Here is a 26,596-nt window from a genome sequence, read left to right as displayed (position 1 = left end):
AGGAACCACATTTTATTTAAGTGTTTTAGGTTAAATCTTCTTATTTTGTCCTAAGGTTTCTCCAGTTACTATATGGACAATTATTAATGAAACACCCTGTATATGTCACAATGAAGTGGAGTAACAACTGGCTGCTATAAAAAGTTTATAAAAAATATAGGTAGTTACCATGTGACTACAATAATTATATGCCGAAAACCTCATTGGATTGATTTCTTGGTTTCTTCCAAACACTCCTGAATAATTTTTTTTCGAAATTCAAATACTTTAACTGAAACTAGGTATTATTAACCCGTAAACTTGACCTAGATTTGTCACATGCCACTCATCGGAACCATTTCCAAACCATGAGTGAAGTCAAATCTTTCCGTCCGTCACAAGAACGACCTCAGAACACGAAGTAATATTCACCACCAGAGGGCCGCTACCGACCCAACAAATCCAAAAAGATAGTTTTGAGTTTGTTTAGGGGCGACGTCATTAAAATAAATATTTTAAAATATTACTTCGGTTTGGACTGTATTTTCATAACAAATATTATTAAAATTAAGGGAAAATAATAATAAAAATAATTAAAGATCTTAAAATACTTTAGGGTTCAAAATAACGTGACGGACCGTTACAATCCTCTTCTACTCGGAGAATTTTTTTCATAAACTTTTACCACACAATTACCACTAAACACAAACAAAGGATCAAGTAAATGAAGGATGATCATTGTACAAAATACCATGAATCCAGAAGATGACTCAAAGTCATATTAAAATGTTACTCTCTGCTACCAAATATTGACATATTGCTTAAAAGCCAAAATAAAAACTAAATATTGCACTAAAGTTCATAATAACAACTAAGTGTCGAATTGGGCACTAAAACCAAAATTGAACTATCCATGGACATCAGATTTATAAAAGATATATCCAAGGACGGAACAACCAGGAAAAGGTGTTAGCCAATTCGCACAATATCACAAGTAAATATACCAAAGTAAGGCCAAAGATATCACTAACTAAAATAAGTGAAGAATCGAAAACTTAATCCAAAATTGAACTAACAATGGACACCAGATTCATAATACCATATCCAGAGAAGAACAATCAGGAAGATTTATGGAAGAATTCTCACCCATACCAAATAATACAAACAGTAACCAATGCCAAAGGAATCCAAAACTCATTATATAGAGTAATAGGGATATAGAGTTATAAGTAAAGATATAACCATTTTTCTTAAAAATTATAACACTAAGAGTGAACAGTATGTTCTGATAGAAGGATACTTTCTTAGTTGTAACTTTTTTTTGGATAATTCATCATAAAAAAGAAGCAATATAATGTGCGTAAAAAGTAGTTTTGTGAAATGTAACCTTATTCTTCAAAGTTATTTTGTTGTAGGTATGTGAATTATCTTTTTTTGCGTTGGGTAAATTATGATAAATTAAACTGTAGTATTATTTAAGGATTAATTTAATTTAACAATAAATGCTTGTTGTCTTTAATAGAGAAACGCAATGTTTTCCTGAATACCATTTAACTTTTCACAAAAATTTGTAAAGAAAAACAATTATTTATTACTATTATTTCTTTATACCCTGTTCCACGAACATACGCCTGTCTTGGATTATCGCGACAACGAATATTTTACTGTGCAAATTATGAAGAACGAATGTAAATTGCAAAATATATTGTTGTTTATTGGAACAATTATTAGAACCATTTATTGTCACACTTCTTCTGTTGCACACTAAAATATTCGTTGTCGCGATAATCCAAGACAGGCGTATATTCGTGGAATAGCCCATATGTTTCATTTTGTGTTGTATAAGGGATACGATTTTAATGTTTTATTAATAAGTTTTATTAAATCATAATTGAAATAATAGCATTTTTAATAATACTTTATTAATACAATTCCTAAAATGTAACTTTATGAGCAAACATAGTGTCTTAAAAAGATAATATTTCTTTATTCAAGAAGGTTATATTTAAGTTTTTTTTTAAACCTGACATCTTAAAAAAGAAAATTCTTGTCAGAGCGATAAAAAGATCAGAAATCTATCATACTCAATCATTAAATCCTATAATATCAATAAACACTGCACAAAATAAATAAAATAAACTAAAATGAATCTTAAAACCTTTCTACTGAAAAAGTGAAAATTCTTAGTTATACTCTACTTCCAAATGAACGATATGGTACAACTCACATGAGAATTAGTCACTTTCAACATGTGAACAAGTCAAATCCACATCTCAGATGTTACCTGGGGCAGATTAACAAAATATTTTAAACATCCACGATTAATGTAGCATTTTAAACCGATGTTTCCTTGACGGACTACTTTTACTGGGCTTTGACCCACATATTTTTGTTAAATAATATCTTGGTGGTTAGCATGTACATTGCACGTGAGCACTGATGATGACTGGTAAACCAGACGAAAACTAGTTATGTGATTTTGATGTGGCCCTTTTGAGGGATTTTAAATATACCTTTTATACAGGATTTTACTGTTTTTTTATATTACATGGTATACAGCCAACTACAGGAAAACTTTTTCCTTGTGAATCTTTACCAAATAAGTATAGTACGCTTGCTACGTACAGCTACTAGTCTAAGATGCGATATAAGGTCGATTTGCACCGATCTGTTTAATGGATAAAAATTATTGGATATGTAATTTAGCATGCTAAAAATTACAAAAAACAAGGGTTGCCCGATCTAATCTATAATAATTAATTAATAATTAAAAAATGACATTTTTTATGAATTAAAAAAAAAGTTTTCGACCCGGGCAGATATTATTTTAGACTTTTTAAGTCATTCTAAACAAAAAAAGTCTTATGTAATTTTTCTCTAAAGTTGATCGTTTTCTAGTGATAAACCATTTAAAATTGAAAAAGAACGAAAGATGACGATTTTCAAGGCTCAAAAACATACTCAAGTATAAAATATCATTTCTGAAATTACGAAATATCTAAATTTAAGTTTAAACCTTATTCTATCAGTTCTTGATAAGTCTTTTGGACATATTTCATTCTGAAACATTATTTTTTAGTCTCCCCTCTCCCCTTAAGAAACGTTTCTCATTAACAATTAAAAAAATTATTCTTTAGAAACAAACATGGCTAAAATTCTTATCGAGACCTGGTAGAAAAAGGTTTGAACTTGAATTTATGTACTTGATGATTACAAAAATGATATTTTTTACTTGTGTTTTTAAGCCTTGAAAATTGTCATCTTTCGTTCTTTTTTCAGTTTTAAATTGTTTATAACTCGAAAATGATCAACTTTAGAGAAAAATTACAAAAGACCTTTTTTGTTTAGAATGATCCAAAAAATCTGAAATAATATCTGCCCGGGTCGAATTTTTTTTAATTTATACAAAAAATGTAATTTTTCAACTATTAATTAATTACAGTTAGAACAAGATTAGATCGGGCAACCCTTGTTTTTTGTAATTGTTAACATGCTAAATTACATATCCAATAATTTTTATTTATTAAACAGATCGGTGCAAATCGACCTTATATCGGATCCTCTACTATACGTTAAATACCAGAAGATGTTGTTCTGAAGCTATTTCCTTGTGGCATTTTTATAATCAACTATTTATAATGGGAAATAAGCCACAATTTTACCAAAAAAATATTTTATTAACGTTTCGAAACCCAAATCGGGTTTCGTTGTCAAAATACAAAATACTACTAAAATAAACAAAAATGTTGTTGCTAAGTAAAAAAAAATCTTCTAATAATTTATTTAATCTGACTCATTTATATTGGCAATTCAGACGTATATTATACATTTTAAAGTAGAAGACTTTAAAATGATATCGTCAATATTTATGAGTTGCGTTCCTGGGACGACTTTACTAAAAGATCATTCGATTACATGAAATCAATCCCAACTCAAGAATATCCGTCACAAAAAAATATCATAGCATGTTGTAACGAATCGTGTGTTAATTATAACAAATCTGTAGGTGATGTGGAAGAATATATATAAGCTTTGAAGGAGTAGCTTAATTGCTTGTTAAGTGTTATTGAGCTGGCTAGCTGGATATGTAAGAGACCTTTTGTGTGACTCAGGAAAGGATCAGGCCGAATTTGCACACCCGAAATAAGACGATAACTAATAAAGTACTGAAGTGTTCAAGCAACTAAATTAAAAATAAAAAAGAATGAAAAGAAGAGAAATATTGACCAAGAAGATATTTAGAAGTACGGAAGAGGGCGCCTGGTGAATTTTACTTCACCGAGTGACTTATACTGCTGCTTGCATCTACTTATTACTGTTATAGTACTATTACTTTGATCTAGATCTGCGAATTTATAGGAAATAAAACATATATTTAGGTACAACTAACAAATTTAATGAAACAAACCTATAACCCCTATATACAATTTTTATACACTAGCTAAACCGGACGTACTAAGCTATGACACTCCTGTTGATAACACAGGTTTTTACAATAAGGGAAAAATATGTAATGAATGGTTTATATATGAAAGTTAATTAATGTAGAAATGTATGTACAAATTTGTTGTTAATGAAGAAGCCAATATTGGCTGACAATATCGTATCTGTTCGGAGGTGATAAACGTAAGTATAATACCTGACAATGAAATAAATGTTTCGATAAGGATTCAAACTGAGATAATGTGCACACTATCTTTACAGATAGTTTATAATCCCCCCTACTATTTTAAAATAAATGAGCTAACCTTGAAATATAAAATTTTTGAAAAATTATTGTATAGTTTAATTATGTTTAAGAAAATGAAGGTATACTATTATTAGGATTATTAAGTTATTGATACAAAAAAAAATAGGTAAAAGTGCAAATATTATTAAAACAAATTACAATCAAATTGACTTATAAAAACCTGTCCGGTCTACCAAGTGACCATGGGTTCTCCAACTCTTTCCAGGGAATGATCAGAGGCCCAAGGAAAGTAGCTTGCGGTGTTCCTCAACCTAGGAGGGAGGTGTATCTTTGTTACCAACTGGAGATACCTCTCAGTACCGGCGAATTCCAAAAATAAATTCCATAAAACCAAGATTCCAATAAAATCAAAACTTCCAAATATGTCCCAAAATTTCCCACTCTTTCCCAAAAATTATTCTTATTTCTGTTTGACTAAATCTTCTCTTCTCCAGCGACTAAAAGAAAACAAAAATCTTTCAGTCATATTACTTCTTTTGAGTAACATGAAACACGGTATGTAGGAAGGTATTTATAAAAAGTTTGTAGAAAAACTTGAAACAAAAAGTTGAATCACTGATGTGTGTAATTGAAGTATGATTGACCTTGATTCTTTTTCCATGTGAAGACATTTGAAAAACTAAACTATGGTTAAGGATTACTTGTTGCGAAATATGATTGTAAAATTGGATGTTACAAGAAGGATTTCTTTACAGACGTAAAACTAAAAGTAAAGGAAAATGTCATTAAGTCAGAAATTACTTTGAACTGGAAATATAATTTTAAAGAATTTTTCTCCGTAGAGGACATAAATTTGGTAGTTACAGGGACTATTTAAGACCTGATGGTTACAGAATAACAATTTTCCTAAAGTATGGTATTGAAAATGAGAAAATGGTCATTTTTTCCTTGGCAAGAACAAAAAAAAAATGGCGGCTTACCCAATGTCCAGAATCCTCCGATATTGGAACTAAAACAGCACTCTCACCATAATTTATACCATAAAATAAACTTCTTTCCAACTTAAATGCATTCCTTTTCAACTAAATAATTATTTTCTAAATAAAATAAAATGGCTAGACACCGGTCGCTGGAAAATCACATCATTTGCAGACGGCTACCGAAGATCAAGTAACCATCCTCTTTCACTTTCTTCCCGTCCTGTCAAACAGGCGGAAATTGTCATTGACACATGAGCCAACGAATGAATGTTAAATTCACTAACCCTACTACCAACCAAAATAATTATAATGGGCTCAAGTTTAGATTACACTCTATGCGAGTGAACGTATACCTGGTTGCATACTTAATAGTTACAGAAATGAATCTTATAGTAACGATCGGGATACTGATCGTTACATTCTCCCATTACTTGGAAAAAAAATTGATCTTATGAGCAATTTTTTTCCATATACACCTATAAATACCCAATACAAGTATCCATAGAGAAAATGACACGCTGTGGGATCCAACACAGGCGTGAATAAACCGAATAACTAAAATAACCTAAGAATACTACACTACTCTAAACTAACCTATCGTTGGACACCGTCCAAAACTCTTAGGACCAGTCCTCTGTGACCTATGTCCTAAAGTACAAATTGTGTTCGAGTTGATTCAGTAGATTTAAAATAAACCCCAAATTATGGTCAACAAGAACACCATAGCAATATTCATGAAGGCAAACCTATATATAACCTATACAACGACTAACTCCAACACACTTACATCTGACTCGATCGATTATACCTAACCGCAAATTATGAGTCCTGTAAATGGGATTATCTTAATACTCAATATATCACATATAGTACCAACATACATACTTAAGGTTTCTTATAACCCTTTGCTAAATTACATAATTCAGATAACTCCTAATCTCAAAAAAATGTTGAATGGGACGAGTACTACACAATCGTTCTATCGATGGACAACAGATTTACATAGAGCATATCCAAAGTGAACAATCAGTAGATCTCGTGGCCAATTCTTGATAAGCCAAACATAGGCCATAGTATATATCAAAATAAATATAAGAGTTATTGACAAGAAAAGACATTATTGTAGCAAGCCTTTTATCCTAAATTGATCCGACAGTGGACAACAGATTTATGTTGAAGCATATCCAAGGTGGAACAACCAGGCAGATTTAAGTGAGCAACGCAACAACCTAGCACTAAATGTGCTAATAGTGATTACATATTGGGTACCATGAACCTAATTCAACTGATCATCCGAATTGTATCAGATGCTATGGAAGATCTTCCTAAAGGTACCTAATCGAATAGTTGACATAAAAGAAGTTAGCTCATTCTGGGATCCTCTAAATATAGCTATAGCTACAACAGATTGATAAGAATGGCCAGAAGAAGCCAACCAATATTTCGAAGTCATCACACATGAAATAACTCAAGAAGTCACATATTGATAACTCTTATAAATAAATCCAATTAAGGAAATACTAGAGAACAAGTAAATCAATTTCTAAAGAAACTGCAGATTAATAAAATGTTCCCTAGTTACTCACAGAGAACAGGATATTGATCCTGACTCAAAGGTACATATGAACCAAAAAAAAAAATTAGTTCCTCGGAAAGATGATGCTTGAACAAAATAATCCCTTGGTGAATACAAAAGCTACAATATTTCAATATATCAAAGAAGTTACCATCATTATCAGAATAATAAAATAGTAAAACTTAAGAAGGATAGATAAACATACAAGTTAAGACTAAGTCTCTTCAGAATGAATGTAAACTGAAAATCGAATAAGAATGCCTAGTGCATGATTAAAATGATGATTAAACATTCTATCATAAAGATTCAGCATCTGAACTAATTGAGGTATGGCTTGGAACTAGGCAACTGTGAGCAATGAAATCTGCTTCCTATCAGGTGCACAGTCGATAAGCAACAAGTCTCGAACCCACGTATTTGCATAGCCAAGCTAGGCAAACCACTTTCCTAAGAAAGGTTCACTACAATAAATAATGAAATGGTTTCATAGTCTTTATCATAAATTTAATCTCAATTAACTTTATCAAAATTTGGACACATGAAGTATAACTTTGGAATCACACTGTATACTAAAATTGCATATACCCAAACAAATATCACAATGACTTCTTTAGACAAAAATAAGCTAATGTACCAAGGAATCATGTTAAGCACTGAAATAACTTTCCAGTAGAAACTACAAAATCAAATACAAAACGAGATAATCCTAATCTAAACCTATTATGTAGATACACTAATCTACAAGTGATGACATATATAAGCATAATCACATACAAGGTGTTAACAGTTCCATACCAGTTCAATAATAAGCCAAATTAAGCTAAATCTCAATAATAAACTAATGAAATCTCAGATACATAGAATATGGAAAGCTAGAAAGATTACTATAATAGATAAAACATAGAGTCCCTATCCGGTGACTAAAATCAAAATCCAATCGTTAACCTTTTCATTGAACAATCGAGTATTTCTGAAATTTAGAAAGAGGAATTAACTTAATCAATATTGTTAAGTTAATCTTCTTCTTCTGACGACGAAGATGCTAAGTCGTTGACAGTATTATCTGGTAGTAAGTCCTTTATATGAAATCGACCAAGTTTTCTGTTGGACGAACTATCTTTTAATTCATATATTAAAGGAGAGATTACTTTACTGACAACACATGGGACATATTTCTGACAAAATTTGGCAGAAATAGCATCACCTTTACTAGACTTAACGAAATTCCGTTTCAATACCCGATCACCAACAAAGAATCGCAAATCTCTTTTCCTCAAATTATATTGACTCTGTGACTTAAGGTATGAAGATTTTAACTTCTTTCTGATGTCTGCAAATATTGGAGGCAAAGTCTGAAGATCATCTAAACGATGAAGCTTCTCAGAGATCGGAGGGAGATTTGTGGAATTGTCCGAAATTAAACCAAAATAATCACCAGACAAAGCAATATTTCTACCAAAATTCAAATAAGCTGGAGAACATTGAGTAACTTCATGGACCGAAGTTCTTATGGCTTGAGCTATTGAGTGAATATACTGGTCCCAAGCTCTGTGATCTGGATAAGTGTATGATCTAAGGGCTGTTACAATACTGCGGTTCACTCGCTCACTATGATTAGCTTGCGGATGGTATGCAGCATTATAAAAGATCTTCTGAACTTTGTACTTAGTTAGAAGATCCTTAAAGGCCTTAGACACAAATTGAGGACCATTGTCACAAGACACAATTTGGGGGACACCAAACAACAAAAAGACTTGTTCCTCCAAATATTTCACAATAGCAGGGACAGTGGCATTCCGAAGAGGAAAAACTAGTGGAAATTTAGTAAAGTAGTCCACAACCACCAAACAATAGGTATAGCCATTGTAACTACGAGGATATGGTCCAATCAGATCCATGGATATCATCTGCCATGGGAAGTCAATGTTCCTAAAAGTACCCATTAATCCAGCTTGTGGCATAGTACTTGGCTTGCAAGTAGCACAAACTCTACATCTAGAAATATATTTCTTGATATAGTTGCGCATGCCAGGCCAATAATATAATTCTGCTATCCTACTAAATGTTTTATAAGAACCAAAATGACCAGATGTCACATTATCATGAAATGTACGAAGAATTTCATCCCGGTTTGCTGTTGGGACAACAATCTTCCAATCAGACATATTAGACAAAGTTTCCACTGAACTAACGACATGCTTATAAAGGATATTATTTTCTACTTTAAAATCAGGATACTGATCAGGTTCTTGGGTAACCTTTTCCACCATTTTCTGATACCATGTATCCGGAACTAAAGTGGATAAGTCAAGAAGATTGACATCAAATGTTCGAGACAAAGCATCAGCTACTACAACACCATTTGCCTTACGATGGACGATATTATAATCAAATGCTGACAACTTACAAATCCATCGAGACAAACGTTGGGATGGGTTACGCATAGAATGCATCCAGAGTAACGAGCTATGATCAGTAATAAGGGTACACTTACGACCTTCTAAATAGTACCGAAAAGCCTCCAAGCCATGAATAATAGCAAGGAGTTCACGCTCTGTAGTGGAATAATTTTTCTGAGCTTTATTGAGCTTCTTACTAGTATATGCTATGGGGTGTTCAGAACCATCTTTCATCTGAAAGAGTACACCACCTGAGGCGGTATTTGAACAGTCAGTCATGAGGTAGAAATGTTCACTGAAATCAGGTGAAGTCATGACCGGAGCACTAGTAAGAGCTTCTTTAATACGATGAAAAGCATCGTCGGCTTCAGGAGTCCAGGTGATAGTCTGGCCCTTTTTCCTATTCTTAAGGAGGTCAGTAAGGGGTGATAATAAAGTAGAGTAAGACGGCACAAATCGACGATAGTACCCACACATGCCCAAGATCCTACGTAATTGTGTAGTAGTTTTAGGAATGGGGAAGTCCTTAATAGCGGTTACTTTATCAGGGTCTGTTCTCAAACCTTGATGATCAACAACATATCCTAGAAATTTCAAATTAGGACGACAAAAATTACATTTCTCTAAATTAACCGTGAGATTAGCCTCTTTAAGGCGTGAAAATAATTTCTCCAATATATCAATATGTGAGGAAAAATCAGGAGTAACAACTATAATGTCATCTAGATAATAAAATACAAATGGTTCAAGTTGTGGACCAATAACCAAGTCCATTAAACGACACATAAATTGAAATAACCCTTTACCACTGACAGCGAAAGCAGTATACTTCTTACTCTCTTCGCTTAACGGAATTTGTAAGAAGGCTTTGGATAAATCGATCGAAGAGATATATTTGGCATTCTGAAGTTTGCTCAGAATTATATCTATCCGAGGGATGGGATAAGCATCTCGATTAGTAGTGATACTATTAAGTTTGCGACCATCGAAGCATACTCTGAATGATCCATCCTTCTTCTTTGTCATCCATAAGGGACTACAAAATGACGACGTCGACTTTTCGATAATGTTTAAAGAGAGCATCGAATCAATTTCTTTACTTAAATCTGCTTGCCATGCCTGAGGTATGGGATATTGATATTGTCTGAAAGGAGTTGTAGTGTTCACTTCAATAGTATGAGATATTAAATGTGTACGACCTAATTTATCCTTGGAAGAGATAGATGAAAATTTAGAGATAATATTCTCTAACTGTTTTTGCTCTAAGCTAGACAAACTAGAGAACTCACGAATGGCACTTAAAGTTGCAACATTAAAGGAAGATATAAACAATGAAAAATCTGAGCAATTTAGTGTACTATTAAATGCATTCAAGAAATCCATGCCAAGAATTATAGAATTTTTAACTGAAGGTATAGCATAAAATGTAATCAGTTTCCGAATATTGGCAACTACGATTTCTGTGTCAAATTTACCTGTAATTGACTGTATAGCACCATCTGCAGTAGAGACTTGTAAAGAAGAAATAGGCATAACATTAATATCCGTATTTTCTAATAATTTCAATGAATACGAACCTATTAAAGAAATGTTCGAGCCACTATCTAATAGAGCTAAACACGATTGTCCTAATATTTCAATTTCAAGATAAGGTCTATTATCGTTATGTTTCCTAACTAATAAAGAATTTAGATCAAAATCCAAAATATCTGATTTATTTTCAAAATTATCTGGTACTAACATAGACATATTATTATTATTTACTAACTTACAACCTGGTATAGAATTTGGAACTGTTTCCTCGTCTTGATTATGCTTATTACTAAAATTCCAGCTTAAGACTGGGGGGAAAAATCTACGATCAAGCGAACCGTACGAGTCAACTAAAGTGTTGCTACCAACTACTTTTTCCCTGACTTCGGTTTGCGTGCTGGTCTCCGGTTGGAAGTGTTTCTTCCTTCCTGAGAGGGTGTGTTCGAGCTGCTGGCGGGTATTGGACCTGAAGCTTCGTCTACAGCTGCGGTCATATTCCCTGATGGGGCTGCTGTTTGAGGAACGCTCAGGGTACGAGCCTCTGCATGCTCGTTTCCCGAACACTTAAAACAATTTCGTTTCAGTGTGTTATCTTTACCACAACCGTGGCAGAAAATCCGGGTTTGGGGTCTGGAACAATCCCGAAATGCGTGACTAGCTTCCTGACAATTCCAACAAGAAAAAGAAGAAGTAGCCACAGACACATTCGGTGTATGGGGTCTAGATTGCCAAGAACGATTTCTCGAGGAGTGAGAATTAAAACCAGGACCAGAATTAAATCGCGAGGTTGTAGGAGAATTAAGAGACCAAGATAAGAGTTTCCTCTAATCGTTTACATTTTTCTGTGAGTTCTTCTATACTGGCTATATCCACCAGTGCTAATTGGGCATGGTAAAAAGGTAGTAAACATTTTAAAATTATTTTTATTTTCGAACTATCCGTTAAAGGAGTGTCTAGTCGACTACACATGCCTAACATAGTGTTGATAAACATGGTCACTGATTCTCCAGGTTTCTGCTTGTGGTTCTTGATCTCGTCTAAGAGATCAGTTTGGAAAGAATAAGGCAGAAAATCGGATTTTAGTTTCTGAGCCAAACCAGTCCAAGTGGTAAAGCTACCACGGTTGTTCATAAACCACGTAAAAGCATGGCCTGTAAATAGTTCGGCAGAAGCCGAAAAAAGATCTTCCTCACTCACACCTCTCGAAACACGAAGACATTCTACCCTATCTAAAAATGAAATTACTTGGTCATAATGACCTTCACCAGAAAACGAAACTCCCCACTTATGTACCTGCACAGGCTTGGGATGTAACAAGGAATTAGAGGCTTGAACCGAAGAAACAGGAGTGGACGTGGCTAGAGGATTTACTCGAGAATCGAGTTCACCTTCTAGACTGAGAATCCTAATGGACATAGAGCGTTTTTAAAGTTGTTGCTCCTCATCTGAGCAACATAATAAGTGGACACGACCAGAGATATGAGCAAGACGTGAAATGTATCTAGAATACATGCTATCATGGACAGTCCCTATAAAATTATTTATCTTCTGCGTAAGATCCTCTAGTGTCTCATTTATTCCCTGTTGTTGTTCCAGGAAAGGAATAGCTGCAGCTGAAATTTGTCGGAAACTCCTATTTCCTTGCTCTTGTTTAAGGGCACCACGCAATAGACTGCGTTTTCTATCACATTTAGCGGCTTCTTCAACCTCTATTTCCCTTATCCTCAGCTCATAATCCAATTCCTTCACCAACAAATGTTCTGGCTGAAAGGTACACATGGTGGTAGGGTAAATTTAGTACCGATAAACTCAACCCAACAACGACAAACCGAACCCAACCCAACAACTAACGACCAATTAACCGACAATCTATTAAACGAGCTGCTAAACCGATGAACGAATAAACCGACAAACCAAATATAACCGATATATATATATATATATATATATATATATATATATATATATATATATATATATATATATATATATATATATATATATATATATATATATATATATATATTTGGGGTAGATATTTAAAATAATTCAAGCAAATATTTAGTGTAAATGTATATAAAAAAAAATCTTTGTAAATTATATATAGGTACAGAATGCAACAACTTAGCAAAACTATAGTATATTGCAGCTGCACCTAGATCAAAATCAGTAATGTACCTAGATATCAAAAAAAAAATAAATCATTCAAAATTTTCCAAACTAAATCAGGTATCACCAAACCGATCAGACCGAAATGTCAACCAATATACCTGTTCAACTATTATCCTACTCAAGATTTACGATTATTATTTTAAATAAATTAAAATAGTACCAATACAGCAATATAAGTGCACTAGTTTATTACTTTTTTCCAAGTAACGTACAAAAGAACAAACATATATCTCTATATAACTCTAAATTATACAACAATGAACCAGATAGATACTTACTAGAAAAGTTTTCAACAAAAGCAACCAAAATAAAAGAAGATAATATATTATACTGTCTTATTGAGAAGTCGGGTACCACGTTGGCAAGCGTCAATTGTAACGAATTATGTGTTAATTATAACAAATCTGTAGGTGATGTGGAAGAATATATATAAGCTTTGAAGGAGTAGCTTAATTGCTTGTTAAGTGTTATTGAGCTGGCTAGCTGGATATGTAAGAGACCTTTTGTGTGACTCAAAAAATGTAATTTTTCAACTATTAATTAATTACAGTTAGAACAAGATTAGATCGGGCAACCCTTGTTTTTTGTAATTGTTAACATGCTAAATTACATATCCAATAATTTTTATTTATTAAACAGATCGGTGCAAATCGACCTTATATCGGATCCTCTACTATACGTTAAATACCAGAAGATGTTGTTCTGAAGCTATTTCCTTGTGGCATTTTTATAATCAACTATTTATAATGGGAAATAAGCCACAATTTTACCAAAAAAATATTTTATTAACGTTTCGAAACCCAAATCGGGTTTCGTTGTCAAAATACAAAATACTACTAAAATAAACAAAAATGTTGTTGCTAAGTAAAAAAAAATCTTCTAATAATTTATTTAATCTGACTCATTTATATTGGCAATTCAGACGTATATTATACATTTTAAAGTAGAAGACTTTAAAATGATATCGTCAATATTTATGAGTTGCGTTCCTGGGACGACTTTACTAAAAGATCATTCGATTACATGAAATCAATCCCAACTCAAGAATATCCGTCACAAAAAAATATCATAGCATGTTGTAACGAATCGTGTGTTAATTATAACAAATCTGTAGGTGATGTGGAAGAATATATATAAGCTTTGAAGGAGTAGCTTAATTGCTTGTTAAGTGTTATTGAGCTGGCTAGCTGGATATGTAAGAGACCTTTTGTGTGACTCAGGAAAGGATCAGGCCGAATTTGCACACCCGAAATAAGACGATAACTAATAAAGTACTGAAGTGTTCAAGCAACTAAATTAAAAATAAAAAAGAATGAAAAGAAGAGAAATATTGACCAAGAAGATATTTAGAAGTACGGAAGAGGGCGCCTGGTGAATTTTACTTCACCGAGTGACTTATACTGCTGCTTGCATCTACTTATTACTGTTATAGTACTATTACTTTGATCTAGATCTGCGAATTTATAGGAAATAAAACATATATTTAGGTACAACTAACAAATTTAATGAAACAAACCTATAACCCCTATATACAATTTTTATACACTAGCTAAACCGGACGTACTAAGCTATGACACTCCTGTTGATAACACAGGTTTTTACAATAAGGGAAAAATATGTAATGAATGGTTTATATATGAAAGTTAATTAATGTAGAAATGTATGTACAAATTTGTTGTTAATGAAGAAGCCAATATTGGCTGACAATATCGTATCTGTTCGGAGGTGATAAACGTAAGTATAATACCTGACAATGAAATAAATGTTTCGATAAGGATTCAAACTGAGATAATGTGCACACTATCTTTACAGATAGTTTATAATCCCCCCTACTATTTTAAAATAAATGAGCTAACCTTGAAATATAAAATTTTTGAAAAATTATTGTATAGTTTAATTATGTTTAAGAAAATGAAGGTATACTATTATTAGGATTATTAAGTTATTGATACAAAAAAAAATAGGTAAAAGTGCAAATATTATTAAAACAAATTACAATCAAATTGACTTATAAAAACCTGTCCGGTCTACCAAGTGACCATGGGTTCTCCAACTCTTTCCAGGGAATGATCAGAGGCCCAAGGAAAGTAGCTTGCGGTGTTCCTCAACCTAGGAGGGAGGTGTATCCTTGTTACCAACTGGAGATACCTCTCAGTACCGGCGAATTCCAAAAATAAATTCCATAAAAACCAAGATTCCAATAAAATCAAAACTTCCAAATATGTCCCAAAATTTCCCACTCTTTCCCAAAAATTATTCTTATTTCTGTTTGACTAAATCTTCTCTTCTCCAGCGACTAAAAGAAAACAAAAATCTTTCAGTCATATTACTTCTTTTGAGTAACATGAAACACGGTATGTAGGAAGGTATTTATAAAAAGTTTGTAGAAAAACTTGAAACAAAAAGTTGAATCACTGATGTGTGTAATTGAAGTATGATTGACCTTGATTCTTTTTCCATGTGAAGACATTTGAAAAACTAAACTATGGTTAAGGATTACTTGTTGCGAAATATGATTGTAAAATTGGATGTTACAAGAAGGATTTCTTTACAGACGTAAAACTAAAAGTAAAGGAAAATGTCATTAAGTCAGAAATTACTTTGAACTGGAAATATAATTTTAAAGAATTTTTCTCCGTAGAGGACATAAATTTGGTAGTTATAGGGACTATTTAAGACCTGATGGTTACAGAATAACAATTTTCCTAAAGTATGGTATTGAAAATGAGAAAATGGTCATTTTTTCCTTGGCAAGAACAAAAAAAAATGGCGGCTTACCCAATGTCCAGAATCCTCCGATATTGGAACTAAAACAGCACTCTCACCATAATTTATACCATAAAATAAACTTCTTTCCAACTTAAATGCATTCCTTTTCAACTAAATAATTATTTTCTAAATAAAATAAAATGGCTAGACACCGGTCGCTGGAAAATCACATCATTGGCAGACGGCTACCGAAGATCAAGTAACCATCCTCTTTCACTTTCTTCCCGTCCTGTCAAACAGGCGGAAATTGTCATTGACACATGAGCCAACGAATGAATGTTAAATTCACTAACCCTACTACCAACCAAAATAATTATAATGGGCTCAAGTTTAGATTACACTCTATGCGAGTGAACGTATACCTGGTTGCATACTTAATAGTTACAGAAATAAATCTTATAGTAACGATCGGGATACTGATCGTTACAATGTGATCTGTCTTTAAAAAGACAACCAAATGCAACGATGACAGTAAAATTCTCGCGTTAGAGATTCCATAGTAAATCACGAGGGAAAACCAGGAAAAAACCTCGTGATACTATCCCGAGAATCTCTAACGCGAGAATTTTACTGTCATCGTTGCATTTGGTTGTTTTTTTAAAGACAGATCACATCCTATGATATTTTTTTGTGACGGATATTCTTGAGTTGGGATCAGGCACGTAGGCAAGGGAGGGGTCCATGGAGTCCGGACCCCTCCCAAAACTGTCTCGGCTTTGGTACCAAGGCAGCAAGTTTATCCCCAAGTCATTATTATTTTTTTTTTGGAAAAGTGAACGAAATTATTATTATTTTTTACTAGGATTATTTCTATTTTTATTCAGTGTACGGATCAATTTATATCCAATTTAAACATCAGATTTACCAAAAACGAAAGTATTCTATCAGCATTTCAAATTCTTTTACCTTTTACTTTTTATAGAAGACCAGGTGTATCTACTCTTTTCTATGGAATCCTATATTTCGTTAGTAGTCACTAACATCGCCAGGGACTCTAAAATTATATTAAAGATACAATGGTGAAATTAGGTATTAAAAACAACTTACTAGGGTGAGATTGTCGTCATGTATGTACGTCTTACACTAGTAAGTGGTTTTTAATACCTAATTTCACCATTGTAGCTTTAATATCATTTTAGCGTCCCTGATGATGTTAGTGACTACTAACAAAATATAGGATTCCATTCTACATTCCGATTCCGTACATTCTATCTTGCACTTAGTAAAAGTAATTTGAAAATTTTAAAAAATGTAAGTTTTACATGGTTAAAATATTTTAAATTTAGAAACATTTGTCCTCAGATTGCTCGTTTACACTGTACACAAAAGTTTGTTGTCATTCTTCTTAGACGGCTAGGGCATAAGTAGCATACTGTCCGTTTTCTTTCAATATTGGACCGATTTTGTCAATTCCTTCACATAAAAATTTGTAAAAGGTAATCCTCCGGTATCGAAGTTTTTGCAAAGATAGGGACAGGCATCAATCATATACCTATTTGGAGAATGAATCGCAAAGCATAGCAATCTTTATGCTTGTACATAGACGGCTTATGTTACTATCGTTAACACTAAAGCGTCGTGATAATTACGACAGGATACCTAATTCACACACTTCTCCACAAAATTTAACTGACATATATACACCAACGTTACTCTAGTACTAAAGAACTCTGGAATCCAAGTTCTTGGGATTTTCCGTTGCTCAGAAATTTCGCAGAAAATAATTCGGCGTCGTATATTTTAAGAGTATTAGTATTCTATGGTTAAAATAGTTTTTTTCAAATTTTGCATATTCTGGGTACCCCCTCAAGCACATTTCCTGGGTACGTGCCTGGTTGGGGTTGATTTCATGTACTCGAATGAACTATATTTTAGTAAAGTCGTCCCAGGAACGCAACTCATAAATATTGACGATATCATTTTAAAGTCTTCCACTTTAAAATGTATAATATACGTCTGAATTGCCAATATAAATGAGTCAGATTAAATAAATTATTAGAAGATTTTTTTTTTACTTAGCAACAACATTTTTGTTTATTTTAGTAGTATTTTGTATTTTGACAACGAAACCAGATTTGGGCTTCGACACGTTAATAAAATCTTTTTTTGGTAAAATTGTGGCTTATTTCCCATTATAAATAGTTGATTATACCAGAAGATATTAGTAATCTAAATTGATGCAGGCACAAGCCTGACTACGGAAAATATAACAAAATGAATTAAGTAAAGTGAACGTTAAACAAATTGACGATAAGTTAAATATATACAAACGACTTAAAATGACCGAATAAATGAAGGAAAGCAAATTGACAATAAATCAAATTTAAACTAGTATGTGGGAAGCTACATAACAAACTGGAAACAAGTAATTAATAATACAAAGTAAAATTACATAAGAAAGGGAAATCAATAATTAATAATAAAATGTCTGGCATACCTTGAGCTCAATGTACCTACCATAGGATTATACATAAGTTTGGCAACTTTGTAAACTAATATGTATGTTATATAAGAAACCAAATCTTAAAAAAACATAATTACTAAACATTGTGCATTAACCAAATGTCTGTGATATTAAACGACATAGTTACTAAATGTCACAAAATTAACTGTTCCCAAACAAACACATTAATCGAACTACTCCCAAACGGTTCACTGCTGCGTCCTAGAAAATTAGCACGGTGGGGTGGGGCAAACCATGCCAGGAGCTGGAACGCCCCATAGCTTGTTCCCAAATGACTTCCCAGGTGACTTCTATGATTGGAAATGGTCCGACCTCTCTCAGGTGGTATTGAGAGGTCTTTAACTTTTCACATGAGTGCCTAAAAATATAATTCCTGTTTACTTCAACTTCCCAAGTACGAAAAAGACAAAGGAAAGAAAAAAGAGAAACTAGGAAAGTGTTTTTAGGATAAAGAATAATGTAAAAAAGGGTCATTAATCATAAAAAAATCTCTCATTATTGAATAGTTTTGACAAAATTTGACATTGACAAAATTTGACATTGACAAAATGTGAACAAATGTATGTGATAATTTCAAATTACAGACATGCATTTGGGATTTAAATACAGAATAGATATGATTTCCTTAAAATAATTATAGGATAGGCACCAAAATAACAAACGAGGAAGTGGCTCAAGCGCTTCAAAAAATAAAAAAAGGAAAAGCGGTAGGACCAGATGATATTCCTGGGGAAGTATGGAGAGCATTGGGAGAGACAGGAACAAGGTGGCTAGCAGGTTTATTTAATAGAATTATGAAAGTTGGAGAAATGCCAGACGAATGGAGAAGTAGTATACTAGTACCTGTCTACAAAAACAAGAGAGATATACAACAATGTACAAACTACAGGGCTATAAAACTGCTTAGCCACACCATGAAAATATGGGAAAGAGTAATTGATAGACGGATACGTGAAGAGACTGAAATATCCGAGAATCAGTTTGGCTTTATGTAGGGCAGATCAACAATAGATGCAATTTTCATTATAAGGCAGTTGATGGAAAATACAGGAGTAAAGAAACAAACGCTCATATGGTATTCATTGATCTTGAGAAAGCATATGATAGAGTTCCTCGAGAGATTCTGTGGTGGGCACTCAATAAGAAAGGAGTCCCTGGTGAATATGTAAAAATTGTGAGGGATATGTATGAGGGAGTAACGACTAGTGTTAGGACAGGTGTGGGAGAGACTGATCAATTTCATGTGAAAGTAGGATTGCACCAGGGCTCGGTGCTTAGTCCGTATTTATTATCATTAGTTATGGACCAGATAACAGCGAAACTACAGGGTAACATTCCATGGTGCTTAATGTATGCTGATAATGTCGTGTTAGTAGGAAATAGTGAAAGAGACTTAGAACAAAAACTGGAACAGTGGAGACAAGCTCTGGAGGAAAAAGGTTTAAAACTTAGTAGGACAAAGACAGAGTATTTGCAATGTTCATTTAAAGATGGAGTTACTACAAATAACATGGTATCTTTGGATGGTGAACTGATTGTAAAAAGCAATAGTTTTAAGTACCTGGAAACGGTATTACAGAGTAATGGAGAAATAGATGGAGATACATGCAGTAGAATTAGGGCTGGATGGATGAAGTGGAAGGAAGCGAGTGGTGTGCTGTGTGACGGGAAAATTCCAATGAAGTTGAAGGGAAAATTCTATAAAACAGCCGTAAGACCGGCTATGATGTACGGAACTGAATGTTGGGCAGTGAAAAAGAAAGAGGAACAACGATGCATGTGGCGGAAATGAGAATGCTTATGATTAATTATTTATATGGGAAATAAGCCACAATTAAAATGAAAAAAATAATTTTATTAACGTTTCGACGCCCAAATCGGGTGCCGTTGTCAAAATACAAAATATTACTAAAATAAACAAAAGTGTTGTTGCTAAGCAAAAAAATTCTTCTAATAATTTATTTAATCTCACTCATTTATATTGGCAATTCAGACATATATTATACATTTTAAAGTAGAAGACTTTAAAATGATATTGCCAATATTTATGAGTTGCGTTCCTGGGACGACTTACTGAAAGATAGTTCATTCGATTACATGAAATTAACCCCAACTCAAGAATATCCGTCATAAAAAATTATAGCATGTGATATGTCTTTAAAAAGACAACCAAATGCAACGACAGTAAAATTCTCGAGTTAGAGACTTCATAGTAAATCACAAGGGAAAACCAGGAAAAACCTGTGATACTATCCCGACATCGTAAGTATTTGGTCTTACATTAATTTAATCTCAAAAAATAATACCAAATTCTGACTTGTAACATGTTTAAATTATAAATAATATTAATAATACTAGATATATAAGTAATACTAAAATATAAAATATGTACTAGCTCCATATTATTGACTTACTAATCTTGGTATTTTCTTTCTATTGACTTCCTCTTTCAGTATGGGTAACCACATCCTACTGCATTCTACCGAGGAATTTGCGACACAATTGGTTTCATTTAGCATAATTAGAGCCGCTTCTTTGATTTTTCTCTTTTTACTATCTGATTCTTTCAGGACTATACTTGAATCTCTCCACTGAACTCTATGTTCATTATCCCATGCGTGTTGACATATTTGAGATCTCTCAAATTCTCTATTTTTAATATAAGATTGATGTTCACTTATTCTAACGTCTAATGGTCTTGATGTCTCACCTAAATAAAATTGTTCGCATTCACAAGGTATTTTATAAATGCAATTCTTTGTTCTTTCTTGATCATTATCTTAGTAATATTTTGTATTTTGACAACGGCACCCGATTTGGGCGTCGAAACGTTAATAAAATTATTTTTTTCATTTTAATTGTGGCTTATTTCCCATATAAATAATTAATCATAAAAATGCCACAAGGAAATAGCTTCAGAACAACATTGAGAATGCTTAGATGGATGAGTGGAGTGACAAAAGAGGATAACATTAAAAATGAGTATATTAGGGGAAGTCTAGGTGTGGGACCAATTGATGCCAAAATGAGAGAGCATAGGTTGAGATGGTTTGGTCATGTTAACGTCGAGACGCTAACCACCCAATACAAAGAATTTCTGAAGTGCAGATTCCTGGAAGGAGTAGGAGAGGAAGATCAAAGAAGACGTGGGGGAGACGATTAGGCAGGACATGTTGGTAAAGGGGATTAATATTGATATTACTCAAGATAGAATTGTATGGAGAAATGCAATTAGGGAAGCCGACCCCGCATAGGGATAAGGCAAAGAGAATGATGATGAATTATAGGATAGGTACCTACTTATATTAATGGTGTTGGAAGAATTCAAAAGAAATTTTAACTTTAGTATAGCCAAAAAAATAAGAATATTAGAATTTTCTCTGAATGAATATTATAAATATTGGAACGATTAAAAAATACTAAATTCACGTAATAAATTTACACAACTGGCTATGCTATGGTTATGGTATATCGGGACAGGGTCCACTTGTGAGCCCTTCAGACACTTAGACCTCCTACGGCGCGGCGGGTCCATTGTATCACCCCTATCTTACGGACCAGGTCCATAAAAACCTGGTCTTCGGAGTTTATGGTGCCCAGGCTGCACCGAGCTCCCATGCTAGACCTCCAGAAACCTTATGGCCTCACAGAAAGCCACAAGTCTCTTAAAAGAGAACTCCCTCACCTGGCTCAGCTGCATAGATGCCGATCCCAGGATCTGCCACCTCCGATAGGCCAATGCCGGGCAATCCCAGAGGACATGTGAGGAGGTTTCCTCCTCCTCATTACATAGACGGCACCGTGAGCCATCCGCCAGTCCAAGCAGATGAATGTGCCGTCGGAGTCCACAGTGGCCGGTGAGCACACTGACTACCAGGGAGCATCTTCTACAATCCAGAAGAAGCAGTTGGGCTGTAAGACTTGGATGGCCCCACTATGTGGAGCCTGGCCTGTCTCATACCTCCACAACTGAACCAGGAGTCCTGGAACCTCCAGAGAGGATGAGCCCCGTCTTGCCAGGGCGTCAGCCCGTTCGTTACCTTCCACACCTGTGTGTCCCGGTACCCATACCAGCCTAACCCTGTTGGTTATAGCAACATCATCCAGAGCTCTCTTGCACTCGAGAACCAGCTTAGAGCTGATCTTGGGCGCTTCCAAAGCCCTTAGCGCTGCCTGACTGTCAGAGCAGATAGATATGATCCTGTCTGAGCAAGTCCTATCTGTAGAAGAAGAAGAAGTGTTTTTTTTTTGGAAATCTCTTTCAACGTAGATTTGAGAGCCTTTATTATTCGCAGGATGAGCGCTCTCACATAGAATATATTTTGCTGGTTTTCCGTCTTCTTTCTTCTTTTCACATTTACGATAGTCGTGTTCTCCAGCACACTTGACACATCTGTATTGTAGTGTACATTGATTTCGTGTATGGCCATAATTTTGGCATCTTTTACATTGGACTATGGTTTGTTTCTTCCTTGGGGCTTCAAATCGGATTACTGCATTTAACAGTTCCTATTTATATATATATATATATATATATATATATATATATATAGAATTTTAGGTAAAAATATGATATATATATATATATATATATATATATATATATATATATATATATATATATATATATATATATATATATATATATATCATTGTTGTTTTGATTTTTTCCTAAATCTATGAAGAAGAGATCACGTGGTTCATTTGTTGGTCGATTTTTTACATTCATTAGGTGTTTATTAGGCGTTAGTCGGCGTTATGTCCTTGTTTTTTTAAGACATCTATTATTTCCTCTTGCGGCATACTGTGATGAAGATTCCTTAGCACAACTCTGTATGGTTTTTCCTCCGGTAATTTGTAGGTGTGCCGTACTATTTCGTTAGCATCCAGGGTTTCTTTAATTATTTTATAACTCTCAACTGTGTTTGGTTGAATTTTCATATTACTGTCTGCTAGTAATTTGTAAGTAAAATCCACTGTTGCTGATTTTATTAAGCCTAAAAGTTTTTGGATTTCTTTGGTAACTCCGTATAAAATAAATGGTGGAATTTTTTCCTTTTTGGCAGGAACGTCTTTTTCTTCTTGTTCATCGTGGATTTCATTTAATACTTTAAAATTATTATTTATTTTGACAGTATTATTTTCTTCGATGCGTGGTTTTGCCTTTACTTGGTTTGTTGGACTGTTGTTTATTCTTTTCCGTTTTCCTTTATACGATTCTACTGTTTGGAATTCATTTGGTTCGTATATTTCATAGTGTTTAATTGTATGTACATCGCCATTTTCTTCATCTTGGTTTGGCGAAGAAACTTCAGTGGAGTGACTAGAAGTATTATTAATGTGTTGATTATTTCCTATGTTCCGTATATTTCCAGTTTGAGACGATGATGTACTCTGGGATGCGGGCTGGTCGGGGATTTGTTCATTTTGTATTTTCATCGGTTGTTGCCATATTGGTGGTTGGTACTGCATAAGAAACGAAGGTTGCATTTGTTGTTGCAATCCGTATTGTAAATGTTGGTTTGGATCATTCAAATTTTGAAACACGTTACTAGGATGTATTTGAAACTGCTGGGGATATCCATTATGCGAATAGGGTTGATTTTGGTTTGTAGTAACGTTTGGAATAATATAATTTGCTTGGTAACCGCCACCACTGGTTTCTTGCATTTTATGGCTTATTAATTATATATACAATAACAATGACCATTATTTTTGTTTTATATTATTTAAAATAGAATTTTTATTTTTTACCTAAAATTCTGGCAGTATTACTAATTGCTATTTTATTACTTTTAAATTTGATTAAAGACACGGGAAAAAAGCTGTCTCTCACCTCAACGGTTCGAAAGAGATCAAAGGTTATACTGGTGATTGTTGTTTGGGAATGGAGTAGCCGGGATATATTGGTTTGTTACCTGTTGGACATTGCTTGGGAATCCATAGAATGGGGGCGATATTATTGGAAGTTGTTGAGGCTGGGGCACATTACACAACTCCCCATTTGGCATTTGATTTTGTAGATTTTGGTGGTACATTCCCTTAATATAGTACGCCACTGAGTTAAAAATTATTCACATAAATAGTTATTTACTTTTTATTTAACTAATTACCATCAATAAAAACTAGTCCCGGCCGAGACAGGCAGAGAAACTTGAATCTCGAGAGCAATATGATACGTGTTTATTGCTCGGAATTCAAATACGAACTATAATAAAATATTAATAATAATTTTGTTTTTTGCAGACTTCAGGTGTGAATATGAAATACCGAGATTTACCTCAAGTTTTAATACTCTTAAATGAAATGAATGTTAGTGCTCAACATGTAGCTGCTTTAGTAGACAGTATGATTCAAAAAGTAAGAAAAGGAGAATTAACAACAGATCAGGGTCTAAGTTTCTTAGAAATGAAATATAACATGTTGTTAACATATCTCATCAATCTAACTTATGTAGTACTTAGAAAGTGTTGTGGAGAAAAAATAGAAGGAGATCCATGTATAGATAGATTAATAGAAATAAGAACCGTTTTAGAAAAAATTAAACCTATTGACCAGAGACTTAAATATCAAATTGACAAATTGGTAAAAACTGCCACTACAGGAAAAACTGCTGACGATCCGACACACTATAAGGCAAACCCTGACAATTTGCTTGGAAATTCTGACGATTCTGAAAGTGTTGTTAGTGAAGTTGAAAAGGAAAGTAGAGACAGAAAAAGTGTTTATGTTCCTCCAAAGTTAACTGCCTTATATTACACAGGTAAGAATCGTATGCGTTATACAGAGTTGCATGATTCGAGAAAACATTTTAGTAAAATACATAAATGAAGGGTACAGGGGAAGAACGGCGGTAGTCCATTTGGATTTTTCTCGAGCAAGCTGTAAGTTAAGATTTATTAACTTATTATAAAGTAAATTTAAATAAAAATAATCAGTCAACTTTAAAGAATAATAATAAAATAATAATTACTAAGACTATATTATATTGACATTATAAAAGTTAATAAATTTTAACTATCAGCTTGTTCGAGAAAAATCCAAATAGACTAGGTACCGCCGTTATTCCCCTGTACTCTTCAAATATTTATGTATCATATTGATTAGGGTGCCCCAAAAGTAGCGGGACGGTCGCATATCTCGCGAAATATACATCAGATCAAAGAACTGAAAAATACGTTTTAAATATTTTTCAAAAATCTATCGAATGACACCAAACACCACACCCCCCTCCACACTGTGGAGGTGGGGTGGATAGTAATGTTAAAATCTTAAATAGGAACCCATATTTTTTTTATTCGGATATATACCCAGATTCGGATTGCTTACGCAAAAATAATTAACATTAATTCGAAACATTTTCTCGAATTGAGGATAGATGGCGTTATAATCTGAAAAAACTATCCCGATACCCTAGGTAATTTATAGAAACCGTCTATCTCTAGAAATACACTTCCAAATGAAAAACAAAAAAAAATGGGTTTAATATTTTTCAAAAACCTATCGAATAACACTAAACACAACCCTCCACTACATCCCATGGCGGTGTGGTGGGGGTAACTTTAAAATCTTAAATAGGAATCCCCATGTTTTATTGCAGATTTGAATACCTTATAAAAATTAGTGACATTTACACAAGACATTTTTTTAGATTTGTTGATAGATGGCGCTAATAATTCGTGTTTTTCCAATTACTGCGCCATCTATCAACAATACTAAAAAATGTCTCGAATAAATATTTTTTCATGTGGAATCCAAATCTGCAATAAAACACGGGATTCCTATTTAAGATTTTAAAGTTACCCTCACCCCACCTCCATGAGATGGAGAGGGGGGTTGGTGTTTAGTGTTATTCGATAGGTTTTTAAAAATAAACACGTGTTTTTTGGTTTTTCATTTGGAAGTGTATTTCTCGAGATATTAGACCGTTTCTATAATAATTATTAGTAAATTAATAAATTATTTACTTAGCCTATCAGGATAAATCGTTTTTTCCGATTCTATCCACAATTCTAAAAAATGTCTCGAATAAAA

The 26,596-nt window shown here is 33.4% G+C and overlaps 1 protein-coding gene across 2 annotated transcripts in view; it reads left to right on the top strand.

The window, feature by feature from the left end:
* The window catches only part of LOC126878965 (neuroguidin), a 192,656-nt gene that overhangs the window by 37,485 nt on the left and 128,575 nt on the right, over positions 1 to 26,596 (top strand). For both annotated transcript variants that reach the window (XM_050641831.1, XM_050641830.1), the window contains exon 2: positions 24,809 to 25,325. In XM_050641831.1, coding sequence (XP_050497788.1) covers positions 24,824 to 25,325 — 502 coding nt within the window. In that variant the 5' untranslated portion in view covers positions 24,809 to 24,823. The remainder of the gene's footprint in view (positions 1 to 24,808; positions 25,326 to 26,596) is intronic.

The sequence above is a fragment of the Diabrotica virgifera genome, chromosome 1 (genome assembly GCF_917563875.1).
Source record: "Diabrotica virgifera virgifera chromosome 1, PGI_DIABVI_V3a".
NCBI lineage: Eukaryota > Metazoa > Arthropoda > Insecta > Coleoptera > Chrysomelidae > Diabrotica > Diabrotica virgifera.
This window is presented reverse-complemented; position numbering and strand designations above follow the sequence as displayed.